The sequence below is a fragment of the Gigantopelta aegis genome, chromosome 1, assembly GCF_016097555.1.
Source record: "Gigantopelta aegis isolate Gae_Host chromosome 1, Gae_host_genome, whole genome shotgun sequence".
In the NCBI taxonomy this organism is placed as follows: Eukaryota; Metazoa; Mollusca; class Gastropoda; order Neomphalida; family Peltospiridae; genus Gigantopelta; species Gigantopelta aegis.
In genome coordinates this window covers 43,114,569-43,139,092 of record NC_054699.1, presented here as the reverse complement: position 1 = coordinate 43,139,092, position 24,524 = coordinate 43,114,569, and the positions used below count along the sequence as shown (strand labels likewise).

Below are 24,524 nucleotides of genomic sequence, written 5' to 3'. Positions count from 1 at the left end.
TAAGTTTGTTTCTATGTTACGGACAGATACAAGTAAACAAATATTTTAATCATACAGCTGTTGTTTTTAAGGCGAGGTTTACAACAGTTTTACACACTAGTAAATTCACTTTCAGCCCTATACTTGTCAATCACATTTACTTTAAATCTGGACGGATATTAAACATATACCCGGTACTTTTTTCTTTCTTATTTAACTTGTGCGTCGCTAACACTGTTTAAAAATATTTAGCTTGTATTGACTGCACACTGTATAGTATTTTCAAACGTTTACTAAGTTTATAAATCTTCAGAATTGAACAAATAAAACCAATAAAAAAAACAGAACAGTGAATTACAATAATTTTAACAATTACATGTATAGTACGGCTCTATCACGGTCTACCGGTAGACTAATTAAAGGGACACACCCTACTTTCAACCCATGAAAATTACCACTAAGTTTAGTTAATCTACAAACCTGTAACACATTTGGATAAAGTTACAACTGAGTGAAACAGGAGTCTGACTTTCAAATGGTGAATTATCCTCTACAAATAAGACTAAAACTCGACTCCATGACTGTTACTTCTCAGATGCACGTGTGTTTTTAAAAATGCATGAGAAATGCATTTTGTGATATTAAAAACGCCAGGATGACCAAAAATTCCAAATGTACAGAAATGGATAATCTAAACAATCAGATCTAAATAATGTCTGATTTCAGTTATCAAACACGGCTGTAATAGTAAAAAAATATGCCATAGTGTGTAAAAACTAGGGCATGTCCCTTTAAAAGTAATTTAGAGCCCTGAAAAACATCCTTAACCAACAGTGAGAAGAAAAGGAAGTTCAAATCACCGATTCAAATATGGAGGGATTGCAGTACTGAGGATAAACATTTCATTGCATAATAATGTACAAAACCTTTCTATTGAAATGGCCCTTTTAAAAAAAATATTTCTTCACAATGTGTGTTTTGCAGCAAAGTACTAACATCATTAAGACAATGACAACAGAGTAATAATAATAATAGAAAGAAAATGACAGATAATACAACTTGTGTAGATAATACTATTAAATTTTAAACAAATAAATTAAAAAATCAACATTCTGATTTTTTTTTTTTTTTTTTTTTAATTTACTAAAGTTTCTTAGAACGACATATTTTAAGAGCACGGTATGAACCACCGAGTTTAAAATGTATTTTTCATGTATGAAATCAGTCCTGGCAGCCAAGTAATTCTGCCATGTAAAAAAACACAAGTCCATAACTAGCATCAAAATATATTATATGGCTCAATATTTATCACAAATCCATTCATATTATATATATTAAAAAAAAAGAAGGAAAAACAAACTTTTTTTTGGTTTCAATACTTGTTCTAAATCCCTAGTTTCTGCATTTATAGGATTTTCTGATTTGGAGGAAATTGATACATTAAAAGCCATCATTCAAATTTGCATTAATCTAGACTTTTACAACTTTTTAATGGGTATGTGATAAATTTAGCCAAACAAATGCAATATTTTCCCTCACAAACAAATAACACTGTTAAAATAGAGGAATTAAGTAATCACAAACTTACTGTTATTTCCGACCACAGAATTCAGCAAAAACAAGGAAACTATAACATGACTGATTTGAAAAAGCAAAAATCCATCTATATAACCAGGAACGGGGTGTTTAAAAATTACAGCTATACTTAAAATGTATATCATCAAAAACGGTACAAAGTACTTGTACACAAGATCATCAAAATACTTGTAATTCTGTTGTACAAAATGGCTGCTGGCGCTTCCTGTTTAATTTAATTAACAATTCATTATTGCCTAGGTCAGATGTGGTTTCTACCATATCTATATCAGCTTTTTTGGTGAGCTTGCAAATGGATGGTTTTATTGGAATGTATAGATGAATATAAAAAAAAAATTGAGGTTCATTTCACAGCATAAAGTTGCATTTCAACAGAAGTCATTTCAATGTGTCAATACTTTTTTTCCCACTCAAGACAACCACTTTGGCAGTGGATTAAAAAAAAAAAAGACATGCATTTATATATGAAAATAAAATCTGTTCATATGAAAAAACATGACAATAATAATTATAGAAAACTCATATCTAGTACACACACCACACTGAAATTTATTCAGTCCTCTCTCCGTGTAATGTAGAAAATGATTGCTTCAATGCTCATGGCAGCACAGCAAAGATTTCTTATATTTCTCATTGTTGAAGGCATTTGTTCAGCACTTGGGTACCTTCGTTAAAACCACTTCTTAATTTGTGTATGGAGAGGTGTGCGACATCCACTGCCGATGTCACACAACATTTCTGTACAATTATATATATTGTTGAAGACTATATTGCCATCAAATTAAAGGCACTTTTATTAAAACAATCTTGTGATCACAAGGACTTGATAATATATACTATATATAATCATACATGCACAGTTTTGTTTTTCCAACCATTCTAATGATAACCTGTGAAGCCAGTTCACGTTATAAACTTAACAGTCTGCATTCAATTGACAAATGCAATTTGTGTCCAATGCATTACCATCAAACAAGTGCGTCAGATTTTTGTTTCAATGACAAGCCTTCGGTAAGCATTGGACCTTTTTGGCTACATGTGGTCAGGGAGAGAAAAGTCTTAGGAAACTGCAATTCCTTCATCAAAGATCTTCGGAAATCTTTGTCATAAGGTATTCAGAAATCTTTGCAATTCCTTTGTTAAAGGTATTTAGAAATCTTTGCAATCGCTTTATCAAAGATATTCAGAAATCTTTGCAATCCCTTTGTCAAAGGTCTTCGGAAATCTTTGCAATCCCTTTGTCAAAGATATTCAGAAATCTTTGCAATTCCTTTGTTAAAGGTATTTAGAAATCTTTGCAATCCCTTTGTCAAAGATATTCAGAAATCTTTGCAATCCCTTTGTCAAACTTCTTCGGAAATCTTTGCAATCCCTTTGTCAAAGATATTCAGAAATCTTTGCAATCCATTTGTCAAAGGTATTCAGAAATCTGTGCAATCCCTTTGTCATAAGGTATTCAGAAATCTTTGCAATCCCTTTGTCATAAGGTATTCAGAAATCTTTGCAATTCCTTTGTCAAAGTTATTCATAATCTGCTATCAGCTTTTGAGTATGCAGTCTAGAATTATGTAGTTAAAGAGGCCGGCATGTATTTAAGCCATCCATTGACCTCTGTTAACACATATATAGTTGAAGCCAGAATTAAAGACAATACATCCAGGCTTTATCGAGACAGGGACAGATCCATTTCATTATATATTGTACTGCCCTATTTATCAGTAAAATCTGTAGAAAATTGTGGATCTGCTCCCCACTCTCTTTTCTCTCCCTGCAGGTTATCTATATTAAAAAGAATCAATCATAAGATGCAGGCATCACATTTATAACTTTGGTACATTATACACATTAGCCAGTCACAGTGTTTGAACATCTCACAAGCATTTCCATTGTGTGTGTGGAACTACCTTACTTTCCACTTGATACAAAATTACCAAGAATGAATGCTATAAACCGATATGCGAACAAGTGGAGTGGACTGTAGTTGATAAGAGTGTCCTCAGAAAGCCATACAATTATGTATGAAAGTGCTTCAACCCATGCTCTAACATACGGTATATGTTTCACTTTAGTAAAATAGTCTTTTAAATATCTTTCAGGCAGTAGATGTGCAATAGGCTATAAATGTGATGCCAGCAAAATGTGACGGATTCCCTTTAAGTTGTTACAGGTGGAATTTAATCTGTACCGACTCGGTTGTTGTTCTTTGACTAGAAACTGGTAGTCTAGTTCAGTCTCCCGACTAGAAACTCTAGTCCTGTAATCTAAACTCTGATAGGGCGACAAAATCACAGCAAACATTCGCAGCGAGAACAAAAAAAATGTCTTGTACACAAACACTGGGGCTAATATACATGAGTGATTCAGACTTTAGTTTCTGAAAGAAAAAAAAAACAGAAGTGTAAAATTGCACTCCTTAAAATGTTGAAGAGGACATCACTCTCCTCAAAAAATCGGATATAAAATGCAGTTTGTTCAGAGTGGATTTCCAACTTGATTAGTAATACAGGGCTAGCTCTGGCATTCGCTAAATTTGCCAATTTTAAAAACAATTAGCAAATTTTATTTTAATTTGGTAAAATAATTAAATTAATAACTGATATTTTGTTACAAGATGACGGTTTCTGCAATTTCTTAAGCTTAACACATAATCTGGCGCAATGATCTGCTCAGCCAGAGCTAGGCCCGAGTATAAAATATTCCAACAGCATTTAACAATTTCACAAAAAGACATTACTGGAACATCATTTCCGTGTTCATGTCAGCTGGAACAAAAGAGTATATCTGTAGTATCATTGTAGAAATGCATTTATTAATGATAATGGTAAGCATAATGCCTGCATTACTGAATTCACAGATATCCCCCCAAAAATAATCCCAGGCAGAAATGCTGTGGCCATTATTCCAAAACATTACCCCCGTGGATTAGTTTTGGAAATGTATAGGGGTAGCTGCGAGTAAACAGTTGCATAACTACCACAGTTGCATAACTACCAAACAGTTGCACAACTACCAAACAGCTGCATAACTACCACCCAAAACAAGAAAGCATCTGCATGCAGACAGATGTAGCAAAGATAATCCAGTGTTTTTAAAACTACCATATAATTAATTTTAAAACTACCATATAATTAATTTTAAAACTACCATATAATTAATTTTTAAAAATGCAAATTGCCTTTTTATCTGGCACCTGCTTTGAACATTTTGAGAGCATTGGTTATTTTTAGCACCCAGTGTACCACATTGATGTAGATTTTGTTTGTTGACTATATCGCCCAATATAAAGCTACTTCGTACATACTCTAACATATACCAATAATACAAATATTTCTGCTATTTTCTTTAAAGATACACTTTCAACAACATTTCAAATGCTGTTCCGTAAATCAAACCATATAATATATAATTATTTAATCTGTAACAATTTAAATAGAAACTATAAAGAACAGAACCCAAACTACAATATAATATAAAACTGATCACGGTCAATCCAAAACCCAAAATTCACAGAATATGTATATATAATTAACAAGATTAAAATTTTCAAAAACACTTATTTACCTTCTTTACACAAAAGGATTTATACTCCCCTAACAATATACGTATAAAAATGTTTAATATTTTTATGTATATATATCTTCTTCGTTTTTCACTTTCACAAAAGTAGAGAGATTATATCAATCAAATTAAAATAAATACCCAAAAGTTATGTGCAATATTGCATAGTAAATAAAAAGTTATAGTAACTTCACATTTTACAAACATCAGAAAATAATAAACAGCTACGCTAATATCTTTCAAACTTGAAAGATGGTCAAAATATTTACTAAGAGAGTCTAAAATTGACAATTATGTTCAATGAAAAAGAAAAAAAAGAAGTAATTTTGGCTCTGGTTTCCCCAAAATAAAATGGTTTTACAATACTGACAGATTTACAGTGAAAAATACTGTCAGTATTAGATTTATGAATCTCAGAAACGTCTTTATGCATTCTAGGACTTTACGAGATAGTTTAACTTTTTTCAAGAATCAAATTGGGAACTAACAGGTTCTAAATAACTTATCATACAGGCTCCAATTTAATTTTGACAAAACGTTTGTTAAAGTTTGTTTTGTTTAATGACACCACTGGAGCACATTGATTAATTAATTAATCATTGGCTAGTGGATGTCAATAATTTTGACAAAAAAGGGTGAACTTAGGGTTCCTGGGGCCACCAGTGGGGTAGTTATTTGGCCATTGTAATGTTTAATTTTTATGAGAACATTTTTTTTTCATTATTATGTATAATAATAACAAAATTCTATGGCCCTTGAAAGTGTAAAACTTGCCCTATTTGCCCATCCCTAAAATCATCCCTGAAACCTTCCTGGTACAAACTGCATGCAGTTCAAGTCCAGATTCTAAATTGGGGTATGATTCAGTGCAGGTCTTTAGTGTACAATGTATGGAATCACTGTAGTTAGTTCATAAAAATAAAAAAATTATATTTTAAAGCATGAAAACAAAATTGATTGAATTCTTGTTTGTACATAAACTATTCAAGCCAACTCCTACAAGGCATGGGAAAACAATAACGTTAATGTACAATATCCACATATTACATAAACAACACTCAGGCTTGTTGTAGAAACTAGCTAAGCACTGCAAGGCATGATGGGATGTTATTAATACATAAAATTCCACACGATTACAATTTCCCTGCCCATTATAAAAAAATATTGTATTTAAAATATGTGTGTTTTGGAATTATCAACTTTTTTTTAAAACTCTTTTTTTTCTTTTTTTTTTCTGCTGCAATATATATTTTTCTTCATACTATTTTATTGAAAATACAACACAGAAACTAATTGTTTCGTCCATCCCTGATCGATAATAAAAAATAATGATTTCAAAGTGTTTATATTTTTCTCTCTGCTATGAGAAAGATCTACAGTTTATCAAAAGTTGTTTTCTGACAAAATGGAATAAGATAGATTCACAAGAGCCCGCTCTTTCATGTTGTAATTTATCATCTTTTTTCTCCCATTCCAAACATCCCTGAAGTATCTTGCAACTTGCTTACATTGCACCAATCGAGTTGTGTGTATGAAATACTGCATTTTGAGCTGACACATGCAGCAATCTCATTGGTCATTTCTAACCACGGTGTTGATTGGTAAGTTTCAAACCAGGAAACAGAAACCATGGTACTGATAGTTTGGCAAGGATTCCAGTGACTCCAAGCTAATGTACAGAAATGCAAAATATTTTATAAATTTCACATCTCCCGACTTTCTTTCAAAATAAATAAATTCCTGATAATCAAAAAGGGAGATAATTCTATCAGCTTTTCTGTCTATTATTAATGGATTTTTGTGAAATAATTTGCAAGTATAATGAAATGTTCCTGCCAAACTTCAGAAAATCTCTTTTTTGTCATTCTGCGGGATATGCAAGCAGGTTTATGGTGGAAACTGATTATTAACAAAAATCAGCTTCTGTCTGACCACGATGATAGGACAATTCTTCTTTATCCATGGTTTCGATTGGTCAACTGTTTCATGGTTTTCCATTGGTCAACTTTTCCATCTTGTTGATTGGCCAGCTCAATCTGCCTATCTAGCTTTACAATACTTCTCAGCAAAACAGTCTGCTCCCAGAATGCATTGCTCCTCGTTGGAAAGTTATAAAAAAATAAACTAATTTGTTTTTTTCCCTCTCGGGTTGACTGGTTCTGCTGGGCATCTCACAACCACGTTAACAAATTGTCAATTTTGTTTGAGTTCAGTACAGTTTCCACGTCTTTCAGCAAGTCACTGCTGATGTCCTCCTACAAAGAGAATTGCACATTATTTAACACAGACAATAATCAGTCACGGCAGAGCAAGGGGGCCTGCCCCCCCCCCCCCCCCCCTCAATAATTCTCAATCAAAAATATTATTGGTAGTGAATCTTACAGCAGAGAAGAATTTTAATTGTAGAATTGTGCAGGAAATTGAATTTCAGGATATCTAGTTTAAAACTTTTACGGGGGAGCATATCCCAGAACTGCCCTAGAAACTTTGCTTTGTACCCTCGATCTCAGTCCCCAATGTATACTTGCTTCCACCATGCCTGAAAGTTATTTGAAGTTTGTTTTGTTTAACAACACCACTAGAGCACATTGATTTATTAATTAATCCAAAAAAAAAGTTTGTTTTATTTAACAACGCCTCTAGAACACACTGATTTTTTTTATCTTATCATCGGCTATTGAACGTCAAACATATGGTCATTCTGACATATTTCTTTAGAGAAAACCTGTTACCACCACATAGGCTACTCTTTCCGATAAGCAGCAAGGGGTCTTTTATATGTACTTTCCCACAGACAGGACAGCACATACCACAGCCATTGCCACATAGGCTACTCTTTCCGATAAGCAGCAAGGGGTCTTTTATATGTACTTTCCCAGACAGGACAGCACATATCACAGCCATTGCCACATAGGCTACTCTTTCCGATAAGCAGCAAGGGGTCTTTTATATGTACTTTCCCACAGACAGGACAGCACATATCACAGCCATTGCCACATAGGCTACTCTTTCCGATAAGCAGCAAGGGGTCTTTTATATGTACTTTCCCACAGACAGGACAGCACATACCACAGCCATTGCCACATAGGCTACTCTTTCCGATAAGCAGCAAGGGGTCTTTTATATGCACTTTCCCACAGACAGGACAGCACATACCACAGCCATTGCCACATAGGCTACTCTTTCCGATGAGCAGCAAGGGGTCTTTTATATGCACTTTCCCACAGACAGGACGGCACATACCACGGCCTTTGATGAACCAGTTGTGGACCACTGGTTGGATATTAATTAATCATATCGGCTACTAGATGTCAAATATTTGGTAATTTTCAGGATACAATATTTCACGAGAACCTTTGTTCTGTTCACATGTCGGTACACAACTTTAAAATCACGAGAACCACCAATCGGTTACTTGGTGAACAATTACGTTCTAAAATTAAAAGTACTTTCAGTAATGAAAGTGAAAATCAGTTTATGTTTTTGAATACATTTGAACCACCAATGCAGCACAGAACCGCGTAGTTCAAGTGTTTTAGGATTAGGTAGGCCTAACTCATCGGTAACGAGAACTATATTCACATAACCAAACAATCGGTTACCTAAGTAAAACTTGGATGAACCGACTTCCAATTACCTAAGGTTTTTAAATATTGTGCCTAGAATTTTGACGTATAGTATATATTGTTTTGGTTAGTGTGGATTAAAAACATAAATTGTACTGTTAGCAATACACACATATGTATTCATGTATTTGGTTGAGCTAGTGACAAATACGAATGCAACTACGATACAGATCGCAGTTCGGTGCACTGAATATTTGAGTATAATGTTACACCCCTATATGACACACCATTCTTTGAGAAAACCAAATTGACCCCAAGTACTTGAGTCTCATGGAGGCCCTACCTATGAGACGCCATTCTTTGAGGAAACCAAATTGACCCCAAGTACTTGAGTCTCATGGAGGCCCTACCTATGAGACGCCATTCTTTGAGGAAACCAAATTGACCCCAAGTACTTGAGTCTCATGGAGGCCCTACCTATGAGATGCCATTCTTTGAGGAAACCAAACTGATCCCAAGTACTTGAGTCTCATGGAGGCCCTACCTATGAGATGCCATTCTTTGAGGAAACCAAACTGATCCCAAGTACTCGAGTCTCATGGAGGCCCTACCTATGAGACGCCATTCTTTGAGGAAACCAAACTGACCTCGAGTCTCGTGGAAGCCCTACCTATGACACACCATTCTTTGAGAGAACCAAACTGACCCCAAGTACTCGAGTCTCATGGAGGCCCTACCTATGAGACACCATTCTTTGAGGAAACCAAACTGACCCCAAGTACTTGAGTCTCGTGGAGGCCCTACCTATGAGACACCATTCTTTGAGGAAACCAAACTGACCTTGAGTCTCGTGGAAGCCCTACCTATGACACACCATTCTTTGAGAGAACCAAACTGACCCCAAGTACTCGAGTCTCATGGAGGCCCTACCTATGAGACACCATTCTTTGAGAAAACCAAACTGACCCCAAGTACTTGAGTCTCATGGAGGCCCTACCTATGAGACACCATTCTTTGAGGAAACCAAACTGACCCCAAGTACTTGAGTCTCGTGGAGGCCCTACCTATGAGACACCATTCTTTGAGAAAACCAAACTGACCCCAAGTACTTGAGTCTCATGGAGGCCCTACCTATGAGACTCCATTCTTTGAGGAAACCAAACTGACCCCAAGTACTTGAGTCTCGTGGAAGCCCTACCTATGACACACCATTCTTTGAGAAAACCAAACTGACCCCAAGTACTTGAGTCTCATGGAGGCCCTACCTATGAGATGCCATTCTTTGAGGAAACCAAACTGACCCCAAGTACTCGAGTCTCGTAGAAGCCCTACCTATGACACACCATTCTTTGAGAAAACCAAACTGACCCCAAGTACTTGAGTCTCACGGAGGCCCTACCTATGAGACTCCATTCTTTGAGGAAACCAAACTGACCCCAAGTACTCGAGTCTCATGGAGGCCCTACCTATGACACACCATTCTTTGAGGAAACCAAACTGACCCCAAGTACTCGAGTCTCGTAGAAGCCCTACCTATGACACACCATTCTTTGAGAAAACCAAACTGACCCCAAGTACTTGAGTCTCACGGAGGCCCTACCTATGAGACTCCATTCTTTGAGGAAACCAAACTGACCCCAAGTACTCGAGTCTCATGGAGGCCCTACCTATGACACACCATTCTCTGAGGAAACCAAACTGACCTTGAGTCTCATGGAGGCCCTACCTATGAGACACCATTCTTTGAGGAAACCAAACTGACCCCAAGTACTTGAGTCTCGTGGAAGCCCTACCTATGAGACACCATTCTTTGAGAAAACCAAACTGACCCTGAGTACTCGAGTCTCATGGAGGCCCTACCTATGAGATGCCATTCTTTGAGGAAACCAAACTGACCCCAAGTCTCGTGGAGGCCCTACCTATAAGACGCCATTCTCTGAGGAAACCAAACTGATTCTTACTTGTAGGCTTGGTACAAGATCTTCGCTCTCCATATTACTGTTGTCACCTCCGTCGCCGGTGACCACATTCGAAATGTCCATGCTGCCAAAGTCATTTGCTCCCCCGGTTAATTTAGGGCCTGTGTCAAAGAAAATAAAGTCTTGTTAAAGATACAGGTTTTCCTGTATGCAAAAATCACAGCGACGTCTCAAAACTGTGAAGACTAACCATAAGGAAGAAAGGAAATGTTTTATTTAACAATGCACTCAACACATTTTTATTCATGGTTATATGGCGTCAGACATGGTTAAGGACCACACAGATACTGAGAAAGGAAACCCGCTGTCGCCACTTCATGAGCTACTCTTTTCGATTAGCAATAAGGGATCTTTTATAAGTACCATCCCACAGACAGGATAGTACATACCACAGCCTTTGTTACACCAGTTGTGGAGCACTGACTGGAACAAGAAATAGCCCAATGGGTCCTCCTACAAGGATCGATCTTAGACCGACTGTGCATCAAGCGAACGCTTTACCACTGGCTTACATTATGCCCTCTAACCATATGGAGTAATCTAACCATATGCAATACTCCTTGATAATATGGTGGGGAAAACATAAAGAATAAAATGTCCTCGTACTACAGTAGTTACTCATAATGGGAAAACGTTGTGCGTAATTTCTCATTGAGAAAATAACGCCTTTTAGTGTCACATACCATACTACTGGGTGACTAAGCACCAATGAATTAATTACCTTGTCTGAACAAAACCAAGAAAACATCACAATTTGGCAAACGAAAAGACATAACACATAACATACTTTATAAGCACTTTGCATTTACATGCAATTCTAGTATTTAGTTTATGATGACATGTTATTTAATACAATTCTTTACCGACTTCTTTTTTTAGCAGAATACATATTAAATACATTTTCTTCTTTAAAAAACCAGCGTCTGTTAACGCAATGATCATACCCCCATCTTGTGTGTCCATTTCTTCCATATTGCCAAGGATATCTTCAGGAGTTCTAGGTAAGCTATAGCTCGTCCCCATCCCACCTGAAATTAAAATACACTCTTATTCACACAGTTAAAGTGACAAACCAGAGTTTTTAAACACTACAGCTTACCTTTCACTATAAACAAATGGTTTTTATCATTATAAATCAGACATTATTGATGTTGTATTATTTACATTATCCATTTCCATACACCCGAAGTGTCTCTGGTCATCCTGGTACTTCTAATACATGAAATGTATTTTTCATATTTTAAAAATGCACGTACATATACATATACCTCTGAGAAATAACTGTTTTGGAAATGGGCATTTCCTAGTTTTAACATCACAGAGACTACTTTCAATCTATTGTAACTTTATCCTAATGTGTTACAGATTTGTAGATCAAACTTGGTGTCCATTTTTACGTGTTGAAACAAGTGTCTGTGACAGATGTAGAATATTTCAAGTGAGGACGTGCAACATTTTAAAACAGGCATCCAGAGGATATATATGCATCGTATAAAACGTTATATGGTAAACTTTCTCAAGAACACCACACTGACCATGATATTACATGTCCTTCAAGAAAACAAGCTTTTATAAGCACTACATTTTATAAGCACCACATTTCATAAGCTCTACATTTCATAAGCACTACATTTCATAAGCACTCCTTTTTATAAGTACTACATGTTTGACGAGCATACCGAGTCCGCTGTCGGCGCTGGCCTGCCTCGAGTGTAAGTCTGTGGCAGCTGTCTGCCCAAGGAACGGGTCCGTGATCGACGTCATCTCATTTGACTGCGAGCACACAATGTCTTTCTGTTGCTGCTCCGCCGTGCTCGACGCCAGGTTGCCCGTGCGAATCATCATCTCCTGAAACAACAACACATCAACATGGTTACCTCACATTAATCACATCCACCGTCCGTCTGTACACTGATCCTGTGTCACTTTGTAAAAAAACTCCATCGGTGGGCTGTTTCACCTGTGACAATTCTTTTAAAAATTGCCGTGGGAGACAAATCCTCGAGTTCGAGTTCTGAACTATTAATTAAACAATGTGCTGTGCTGGTGTACTACTTATTCCTTGAAATAACCCTAATGCCACAAATGTATATGATGATCTTCTCTAGTATTGAAATAAAAGTTCTAGTAAAGGAACATTCAGGGGGAGGTGCCAGCTGATCTTTACTCACCTTACAAAAAGAGCAGTTTTAATTAACAGACCCACAGGAACCATATCTGGAGTGGTGATGGGGGGCACAACCTCTAGTGGGGTGGGTACAGTCTCTAGTTGGGGAGCACAAGCCAGATTAGGACAACCAGAAAACCTCATACAAGTTGGTCCTTAACCTTGTGAGTACTGCAGGCGAGATATCTCGCCCGACGTCACGTCAGTCGACATACTGTATACTGTATACAGTGCATTTCCCAATTCATATTTCCCGTCGTTTTGCACACGACACTCACCGGAAACGGAAATATAATAAAAGAAAAAAGATTTTTTTTCCAAAATGGTGGCTTTGATTTTTTTAACTGAAAATACCTTGAAATTTTGAGTTCAAAAAGTGGTTTTCAGCAAGTATTTTCGCTTGACAACAATGGCGGCATGTCGCGGTCATTTTCAGGGATCGATAGCTGAGTGTGACAGCTAATTTGATAATAAATTTGATAGTTTTACCAACAACAAAATCACCAAATATTGCAATATGAATCGTAGTTCAGGTTTAAAAAAAAATTCTGGTCACAAAACCACTGTTATCGGGAATAATGGACATAAATACTGGACAGCTGGACACAAATGCCCGTAAGTAAACACAATTTTTTGTTTGTTTTAATCACCATTAGCTGATATAAAAATATTTTTTTTACAAAAAACCCACAGAAATAATACTTACCGATTCATATTTGAACTTTATTTCATGTATTTATAAAACATTTAAGTGAATACATGTGAGTAAAAATTATAAATCTGTACCCACTCAACATGATTTTTGCTAAAAAGTAGTCTAAAGGTTAAGTTGGGGAGAGCATGTGCTGCCTGGTCCCTCTAGTTCCTACAAGCCTGATTAAACATTCAAGTAAGGCTGGCCTCAGACCACAATTAATTTCGCTATATGTTTCTATATAGCCTCAGTGGCTATAACATTTTAATTAATATCAGCAGGCCCGTGGATTTTTGTATGTACCTTTGCCTGCCTGGGGGACACATACCCTGAAAAGGACAGACCCTGTTGTCCAGCTCTTTCTCCCAGCATATTGGTTTAAACAAACACACCCTCTAAACGAGGCCGGAGTACACCCATTTTACACAAAAAGCACTACTTTTGCATGAGCCGGAATTACCACAAACAAGTCTTCAATATCAACAAGTTACACCTGTTTACAAACTACATGCTCTCCCCTGTCAACTTCAGTCGAATAGTTGCCACTTCATAGCTGTCTGCCATGAAATAATCACAGTCAAACAGCAGACTACTTGCGCGGTCAAATTTCCGGATTTTGGACAACCAAATGGGAAGATAACTGTAATCTGACGCCGGCTGGTATAAATGATGCAAGGGAAACAACTTCTGACAGAAAGTTAAAAACTATGAAAAAGAGTGGTTTCCCTTATTTTCCAATGTAGTCCTGCACCCACCCCACCACATAAGGGTGATAAACTGATGGTGACCCCCCCCTATAAGGGTGTTAAACTGGCAGTGACCCATCTGATGTCCCCCACCCCACCACATAAGGGTGATAAACTAGTGGTGACCCACCTGATGTCCCCCACCCCCAATAAGTATGTTAAACTGGTGGTGACCTACCTGACATGCCACCCCCCCCATAAGGGTGTTAAACTGATGGTGACCTACCTGACATGCCACCCCCCCCCCCCCCCCATAAGGGTGTTAAACTGATGGTGACCTACCTGGCATGCCACACACACACCCCCATAAGGGTGTTAAACTGATGGTGACCTACCTGGCATGCCACCCCCCCCCCCATAAAGGTGTTAAACTGATGGTGACCTACCTGGCATGCCACACCCCCCATAAGGGTGTTAAACTGATGGTGACCTACCTGGCATGCCACACCCCCCCACCCCCATAAGGGTGTTAAACTGGTGGTGACCTACCCGACATCCCCCACCCTCAATAAGGGTGTTAAACTGATGGTGACCTACCTGGCATGCCACACCCCCCCCCCATAAGGGTGTTAAACTGGTGGTGACCTACCCGACATCCCCCACCCTCAATAAGGGTGTTAAACTGATGGTGACCTACCTGGCATGCCACACACCCCATAAAGGTGTTAAACTGATGGTGACCCACCTGGCATGCCACACACATACATACCCCATAAGGGTGTTAAACTTATGGTGCCCTACCTGGCATGCCACACTCCCCCCCCCCCCCCATAAGGGTGTTAAACTGATGGTGACCTACCTGGCATGCCACACACCCCCCCATAAGGGTGTTAAACTGGTGGTGACCTACCTGGCATGCCACCCCCCCCCATAAGGGTGTTAAACTGGTGGTGACCTACCTGGCATCCCCCACCTCCAATAAGGGTGTTAAACTGATAGTGACCTACCTGACATGCCCCCCCCCCATAAGGGTGTTAAACTGGTGGTGACCCACCTGACATGCCACACACACACCCATAAGGGTGTTAAACTGGTGGTGACACACCCCCCCACTCCCCCATAAGGGTGTTAAACTGGTAGTGACCTACCTGACATGCCACACACCCCCCATAAGGGTGTTAAACTGGTGGTGACCTACCTGACATCCCCCACCCCCAATAAGGGTGTTAAACTGGTAGTGACCTACCCGACATGCCACACACCCCCCCCACTCCCTCATAAGGGTGTTAAACTGGTAGTGACCTACCTGACATGTCACACACACCCCATAAGGGTGTTAAACTGGTGGTGACCCACTTGACATCCCCCACCCGCAATAAGGGTGTTAAACTGGTGGTGACCTACCCGACATCCCCCACCCTCAATAAGGGTGTTAAACTGGTAGTGACCTACCTGACATGCCACACCGCCCCCCCTTAAGGGTGTTAACTGGTGGTGACCTACCTGACATGCCACACCGCCCCCCCCATAAGGGTGTTAACTGGTGGTGACCTACCTGACATGCTACACAACCCCCCCCCATAAGGGTGTTAACCTGGTGGTGATCCACCTGACGTCTCCCACCCCTCCCATCCCCCATAGTGTGTTAAACTGGTGGTCACCCACCTGACATCCCACACACACACACACACCCTCCATACGTTAAACTGGTGGTGACCCTACCTGACCTCCCACACACACACACACACCCTCCATACGTTAAACTGGTGGTGACCCTACCTGACCTCACACACCCCTGGTGGTCACCCTACCTGACCTCACACACACACACCCCTGGTGGTCACCCTACCTGACCTCACACACACACACCCCTGGTGGTCACCCTACCTGACCTCACACACACACACACCCTGGTGGTCACCCTACCTGACGTGCGATTTCTTCTTGTCTCTTCTTGAGGAGCTCTTTCTCCAGCTGTAGACGCTGGAGGCGCTCCACCATGATCGGTCGCGGACCGGGCCCTTGCGGAGACGTCGGGTTCGCCGACATTTGCTGTTGCTGTTGTTGTTGCTGTTGTTGTTGTTGCATTCTCATTCCAGGACGTTGTAGCTGATGTGCTGAAAAAAATTAAATCAACAATTCTATTTTTGGATGGGTGGATGGATGGAAGGATGGATGGGTGGATGGGTGGGTGGGTGGACGGATGGACGGATGGATGGATGGATGGATGGGTAGATAGATGGATGGATGGATGAATGGGTGGGTTATTGGGTGGGTGGGTGGATAGATGGAATGGATGGATGGATGGATGGATGGATGGATGAATGAATGAATGAATGAATGAATGAATGAATGAATGAATGGATGGATGGATGGATGGATGGATGGATGGATGGATGGATGGAAGGATGGATGGATGGATAATTGGGTCAATCAAGAGACTAACTGGTCAATCAATAAATCGGTCAATCAAACAATCAATGATTGGTTTATTAATGCCACAGTACACAACAAATAAAAACTGTAAAACATTATTAAAGGGACACACCCTAGTTTTTAAACACTAAGACATATTTTTGACTATTATAGCCATTTTTGATAACTAAAATCATACTTTACTTAGATTGTATTGCTTAGATTATTCATTTCCGTACATTCGATGTGTCTTTGGTCATCCTGGTGTTTTTACTAGCACAAAATGCATTTCTCATATTTTTATAAATCTGAGAAGTGCACGTGACACCCAATCTGAGAAGTAATTCTGAGAAGTAACAGTTATGGAGTCGAGTTTTAGTCTATTTTTAAGTCTATTTTTAGAGGGTATTTCACCATTTCAAAGTCACAGACTCATGTTTCACTCAGTTGTAACTTTATCCAAATGTGTTACAGGTTTGTAGATCAACTAAACGTAGTGTTAATTTTCATGGGCTGAAACTGGGTTCTGTCCCTTTAATGAACACGTCTGCATATTGTCTCCTGACAAATGTTTGTGACCATTTTAATTTTGCTTTCTTTAAACGGCCAGATGTTAAGTTCCGCTAAATTAAAACAGGCAAAATATATTTAATATCTTCATTTAGGAAGCTAACAGATGACTAACAGTGTTAGGACCAAAATATCACCTGGACAGTCGGAGTACGAAAACGTAATTCCGATTTGGCAACTTATTTCTTGTTCAAATTGCACGCTTTCAGCGAGTATTTGTATAATATACCTTATTTCATGCAGTGATTCTTTTGTTCATGTTTTCAGGGCTTTATTTTTCAGAGGGTCTCAAGATATTGAGCTGAAATTATGTGTACAGCTTTATCATGTACTGTTACAGATCAAGTTTGAATTTCAGGCTAATAAACCTTTAATTGGCAGAGTTATGGTCCTTGAATTTGTTGAGCCTGGTAGGGGACATGTATTGCATTAGCAGTACTCTCAGAATGCTTTTTTTTAATATACCTTTGAAAGCTTAACATGAAATTTGTTCATGTCAGTATGTTTTATTTACTTTGGGTGCATTCATTTTACACATACATATTTTAGGCTTTGAATTTAGGATATATGGAAATTTGTTCATGTCAGTATGTTTTATTTACTTTGGGTGCATTCATTTTACACATACATATTTTAGGCTTTGAATTTAGGATATATGGAAATTTGTTCATGTCAGTATGTTTTATTTACTTTGGGTGCATTCATTTTACACATACATATTTTAGGCTTTGAATTTAGGATATATGCAAATTTGTTCATGTCAGTATGTTTTATTTACTTTGGGTGCATTCATTTTACACATACATATTTTAGGCTTTGAATTTAGGATATATGGAAATTTGTTCATGTCAGTATGTTTTATTTACTTTGGGTGCATTCATTTTACACATACATATTTTAGGCTTTGAATTTAGGATATATGCAAATTTGTTGGGCCTGGTAGGGGACATGTATTGCATTAGCAGGACTCTTGTTGTAGTAGAACAAACTGCAATGCTGAAGATACCTATGGAAAGGTTCATTAAAGTTTCTGGGGGTTTTAACGACTCCACTAGATTAATTAATCATCGGCTACTGGATATCAAACATACATGTATGGTAATTCAGACCTGTAGTCATCAGAGGAAACCTGCTACAATGCAGCAAGAGGTCTTTTATATGCACTTTCCCACAGACACATGATAGCACATACCACAACCTTTGACCAGTTGTGGTGCATGTGTACTGGTTGGAATGAGAGAAAAAAAAGATACTCACGTATACCAGGATGGAACCAGCTAGTCGTCCTGTTGAGATGGTTGATGTAATACACTTCGCCGTCGGGGGTGAATGCCTGCTCCCAGCCCGGGGGGAGGGGGACCTTATCTACGGAGACGCTGTTCTGGGGGGAGGACGGACCGCTGTGGATGGGTGAGTCTTGCTGCTGACCCTTGCGTGGGTCGGTCCATTGTGTCGTCTGTGAGAGGTGACTGAAAGAAGAACAGTGGTGTTTAAAAACAACAATCACACAAATATTCAGGAGAGCGACGTAGCCCAGTGGTAAAGCACTCACTCGATGCGCAGTTGGTTTAGGATCGATCCCCGTCGGTGGACCCATTGGGCTACTTCTCATTCCAGCCAGTGCACCATGACTGGTATATATCAAAGGCTGTGGTATGTGGTATTCTGTCTGTGGGATGGTGCATATAAAAGATCCCTTGCTACTAATGGAAAAATGTAGCGGGTTTTTTCTCTAAGACAATATGTCGAAATTACCAAATGTTTGACATCCAATAGTCGATAATTAATAAATCAATGTGTTCTAGTGGTGTCGTTAAACAGAACAAACTTTTTAAACAAATATTCTGTACATAAATGGAAATTTTGTATAACCACCACCGGTCTATATTTTGTGCACTCATACATTCTTTAAAACATTTAATTTGTTTAACGACACCACTAGAGCATAATACTTATTAATCATTGGCTATTGGATGTCAAACTTTTGGTAATTCTGACTTATATATAGTCTTAGGAAGAAAACCTGCTATATTACTCCATCAGTTGCCAGGGATCTTTTATATGCACCATCCCACAGACAGGGCAGTACATACCATGGCCTTTGATATACCAGTTGTGGTGCACTGGCTGGAACAAGCACATATTCTGCAAAGAGAATTTTGTATAACCACCACCTGTCTATTTTTGTGTACACAGATATTCTGCAAAGAGAATTTTGTATAACAACCACCTGTCTATATTTTGTACACATACACATATTCTGCAATGAGAATATTGTATAACAACCACCTGTCTATATTTAACACACAGATATTCTGCAATGAGAATTTTATATAACAACTACCTGTCTATATTCAGCACAGATATTTTGTAATGAGAAATTTGTACAACAACCACCTGTCTATCGAAAGCAGAGCCTCACAACATTCAGCAATTCTAACCTTCGCAGGATAAAACCGATATCTTACGGCAGTAACCAGTTGTTATATACTTATACACTCACACTCACTCTCTCTCTCTCTCTCTCTCTCTCTCTCTCTCTCTCTCTCTCTCTCTCTCTCTCTCTCTCTCTCTCTCTCTCTCTCTCTCTCTCTCTCTCTCTCTCTCTCTCTCTCCTCCCTTCCTCTCTCTCTCCTCCCTTCCCCCCTCTCCCCTCACTTCCCCTCCCTCCCCCCCTCTCCCTCCCTCCCTCCCTCCCTCCCTTCTCTCTCCACTCCCCCTCCCCTCTCCCTCTCCCTCTCTCCCTCTCTCCCTCTCTCCCCCTCTCTCTCTCTCCACATACAAATAAAACGTACCTATATTTGTTTTTAATGTAACCTATATATATATATATATATATATATATATAAAACATAATTACCGCTGGCTTTGTAATGTAAAACGTCAGTCGTATTTATAAATTACGTGAATAATTGCTGTTCATTTTGCCACAGGCGATACAGAGATCTTTTTTGTTTATTATTGATGGTGTATCTCGTAACATGTCGACATTACTGTCACAATTTAATCAAGAATCGGAATGCTCGTCATTTAATTCACAAAAGACTTGAACGCGGTCCCGGGGCGAGGATATACAGCCGGTTGATAGAGCACTTGCTTCAGCTCTGATGAGTCACTGGATCAATCAACCGTGGGGGACCCCTCAGCTCCCCCTCCACCCTACCCTACTCCCACACCAACCATCCAGGACCAATATTTTCGAAGTGATGTTAGCGCTATAAAATCGTAACGAAAATAATGAAATCATAAAACCATCATAGGTAGGTTGTGACGAAAATATGGACCCAGTGCCTTACGCCTGGTGTATCATGGACTACTCTTCCGATTAGCAGCAAGGGATCTTTTATTTGCACTTCCCACAGGCAGGATAGCACAAACCATGGCCTTTGTTGAACCAGTTATGGATCACTTGTCGGTGCAAGTGGTTTACACCTACCCACTGAGCCTTGCAGAGCACTCACTCCGGGTTTGGAGTCGGTATCTGGATTAAAAATCCCATGTCTCGACTGGGATCCGAACCCAGTACCTATCAGCCTGTAGACCGATGGCCTAACCACGACGCCACCGAGGCCGGTTTCTCAGCAGTATGTCTATTTTTAAAAACCTATACAATAAAACCTCTCAAACCGAACCCCTGTGTAAACCGGAATTCACACAAACCGGACATGTTTCACGGTCCTTTTTTTAAAAATCGATACAGAACTTAACATCTCTAAACAGGATACCTCTTAATACCAGATATTTTACTTGGTCCCGAGGGTATCCAGTTTAGAGGGGTTTCACTGTATAAAAAAAAAGTGTTCTGCTCTTCAAGAATCAGACCTCAATCTATATTTCATGGGGAGCAGGTCAACTCGCCCCAGCAGTTGGTCAACTTGCCCCACACTGTAACTCATATCATTACAATTTTATTAATTAATACACCAATAGTTTAAGCAATAATGTGCATTAAATATTGTTGAATATGTACACCAGTCGGGAATCCAAAAGCCTTGCCTGATTATTCCTCAGGGCTTCTAGATTATGGTAGCCCCACTCTCTCACACTCTCACCTCCACTCCCCTCTCTCTCTCTCTCTCTCTCTCTCTCTCTCTCTCACTCCCTCCCTCTCTCCCTCCTCTCTCTCTCTCCCCTCTCTCTCTCTCTCTCTCCCTCTCCCTCCCTCTCTCCCCTCCATTCTCTCTCTCTCTCTCTCTCTCTCTCTCTCTCTCTCTCTCTCTCATTCTCTCTCTCTCATTCTCTCTCTCTCTCTCCCTCTCCCATGGCTAGTGATATTCAGTGTTGGGCTAGTAAATAACTTCTATTGCCTTGCCCGACAGGACTTCTAGATTATGGTAGCCCCACTCCCATGGCTAGTGATATTCAGTGTTGGGCTAGTAAATAACTTCTATTGCCTTGCCCGACAGGACTTCTAGATTTTGGTAGCCCCACTCCCATGGCCAGTGATATTCAGTGTTGGGCTAGTAAATAACTTCTATTGCCTTGCCCGACAGGACTTCTAGATTATGGTAGCCCCACTCCCATGGCTAATGATATTCAGTGTTGGGCTAGTAAATAACTACTATTGCCATGCCCAGCGGCTAGTGAAATATTTTGGTCAAATGTTGCAGTTAAGTTTATTTTGTAGATATGAATATCCTGCCCCCCACCCTACCCCAATGTTAGTATTTTTAAGATCTATTTCCCTCTTTAGGTGACATATCCAATTATTACTATTATATAATAAAATTGTATCAACTTAAAGTCATGTAGGGCAAGTGAATTTTTAATCGTGGCTAGTGGATTTTATCAAAATTCTAGAAGTCCTACATTCCTTTAAGGAAATAAGGGACAAACTAACAAACGTCGTTAAAATAGGCTTGACAGTTCATTGTAATAGATTATTATTTATCCATTACTAGTATTTCCCCAATATAAAACCATTTAATAAGTGGTCGTATTTTCACTAATGTACATAAATTTATAAAAGGACACCAAAGTTGTAGACGTCCATTTTTAATTCTGTCACAATTACAGACAGTAAAGTTTAGGGTGAGTTGTCCAAACACTCGGGCAAGTTGACCAGCATTTTATCTCGGCTACATGACTTATAAAGATTCTGGCAATGGAAAGACAACCAGAATGTATCACCCACCACCTGACGTCTTTATCTAATTAGTTAATAATGCCATTGTTCTAGGGTGGCATGGACACCAGTAACTGGAAGATAGAGACAACAGCAATGGAGATAAACAATGGCCTGCTATAAACAAGCCTGGCGGAGTGGAGAGAAGCCAGAGAGAACGTGCTGCGGTGGGCTGCTGAGGTAAACAAGACGATGTGGTTTATTATCGGTACAAAACAAACCGGATAGCCAGCCAGCCGATCTGTTTACTGGGCCAACACAGACAAGCCCAGCAGATCTGACCGAAATAACAGCAACAGTGTGCTGGGTGCAGTGCAGGATCCGTCTTCTACAAAGTTATACAAATCTAGAGAAATGGAGAGGGATAGGGAGGGAGGGGGAGAGAGAGAGGGAGGGGAGGAAGGGAAAGGAGAGAGATAGTTTACTGGGCCAACACCGACAAGCCCAGCAGATCTGACCAAAATAACACAGCAACAGTGTACTGGGTGCAGTGCAGAATCGGTCTTCTACAAGTTATAGAAATCTGGAGAGAGGAAGAGAGATAGGGAGGGAGGTAGAGAGACAGACAGAGAAACAGACAGACAGACAGACAGACTTTTTATTTGTTTTGTGGCCTATAGCAGACTAGTCAGTATCCAACTACCTCCAACCCCCACGCCTCCCCCCCCCTCCATACACACCCCAAATCATTCATCCCACAATTTGTGGTCAGTTGTATGGACTATAGCTGACCTCTACCCCTCCACTCCCAACCTATTCATGCCGCCTGTTGTGGTCCGTTCCCTGGATTATAGCTGACTACCTCCACCCCCAACCTATTCATGCCGCCTGTTGTGGTCCGTTCCATGGACTATAGCTGACTACCTCCACCCCCAACCTATTCATGCCGCCTGTTGTGGTCCGTTCCCTGGACTATAGCTGAGTAATCTTCAGCCACATTGTTCCCATATGAATCATTTCACAGACCGCACATTCACTGCGGCAGCACTGCCAATTATACCTGGCACAAGCCGATAGTGCCTTGTCTGGCTGCCTGGACTGCCTGCACGCTTGTGTTCACAGAATCAACTGGTGGTTTCAAACACAGCCCACAGTGTATATGTTCAATGAGTGCAGTTCACGGCCTGGGATTTCCCACCATTCATCTGTCCAAGTCAGATATCACGGTCACGAATGTACTACACCAAACGAACAAACGAACGAACGTCTGTGTCCAAGTTCCACGTCAACCACACTTTAATAATGTCAGGGGCATAGGCTGGGTGGTGGTGGTGGGGGTGTTTGAATACCCCACACCAATACCCTCCATCCCCCCAATGAGGCTAAAACTATTTTTTTACAGTGTAATATCAGGAAATTCATATATGTATCTAATGAATGAAAGAACGAATGAACAAGCAAATGAATAAATAAATAAATAAACAAACGAATGGTTTAACAATGCCCCAGGACACTATTGGCTATCAAACAAATATTTCCATTCAAAAATGTTTCTACATAATTATTCTGTAAAAGTTAAAGGTTGGGGTTTTTTTAACGACACCAGTAGAGCACATTGATTTAATTAATCATTGTATGTCAAACATTTGGTAATTCTGACATATAGTCTCAGAGGAAACTGGTTACATTTTCCTATTAGTAGCAAGGGATCTTTTATGTGCACCATCCCACAGACAGGATAGCACATACCACAGCCTTTAATATACCTTTGATATATCAGTCGTGGTGCACTGGCTGGGACAAAAACATTGATGGGGATTGATCCTATACTGGCTACTCATCAAGTGAGCTCTTTACCACAAGATTACATGTATATCCTGGCCGAAATCACTGTAATTATATATATATATATATATATATATATATATACCCATAAATCTTTGCAGGCTGGTTAAAGGCAATATGTCACTTTTTATGTGTACTCATTTCCTGAATGTGTTGATAAACTGTATATATCAGCTTTATATATAAAAATTAATTAAAATGTTTAATGTTAACTGTCATGGGGATCCTACAATACCCGTAACTGAATGAAACACGATTATCCAATTTTTTTCTCTCCTAACTGTATATCTATTAGATCTCTCTGTAACGGTGGTTATACCCTAGTGGCTCGTCTCTAGGTATGATCAGAGATACGATCTTATATCAAGTATGTATAATATAGCACGTTTAGTTCACTAGAAAAC

At 39.4% G+C, this 24,524-nt stretch overlaps 1 protein-coding gene across 3 annotated transcripts in view; it reads right to left on the bottom strand.

Moving 5' to 3' along the window:
- Window positions 1–1,095: 1,095 nt before the first annotated feature.
- The window catches only part of LOC121375340 (transcriptional coactivator YAP1-like), a 73,420-nt gene continuing 49,991 nt past the window's right edge, over window positions 1,096–24,524 (bottom strand). For 2 of the 3 annotated variants that reach the window (XM_041502753.1, XM_041502761.1), the window contains exons 2-7: window positions 18,468–18,679; window positions 16,152–16,342; window positions 12,358–12,526; window positions 11,623–11,706; window positions 10,661–10,800; window positions 1,096–7,388 (exon numbers count right to left, since the gene is read on the bottom strand). In XM_041502753.1, coding sequence (XP_041358687.1) covers window positions 7,305–7,388; window positions 10,661–10,800; window positions 11,623–11,706; window positions 12,358–12,526; window positions 16,152–16,342; window positions 18,468–18,679 — 880 coding nt within the window. In that variant the 3' untranslated portion in view covers window positions 1,096–7,304. The remainder of the gene's footprint in view (window positions 7,389–10,660; window positions 10,801–11,622; window positions 11,707–12,357; window positions 12,527–16,151; window positions 16,343–18,467; window positions 18,680–24,524) is intronic. The other variant, XM_041502769.1, reaches the window with a different exon arrangement.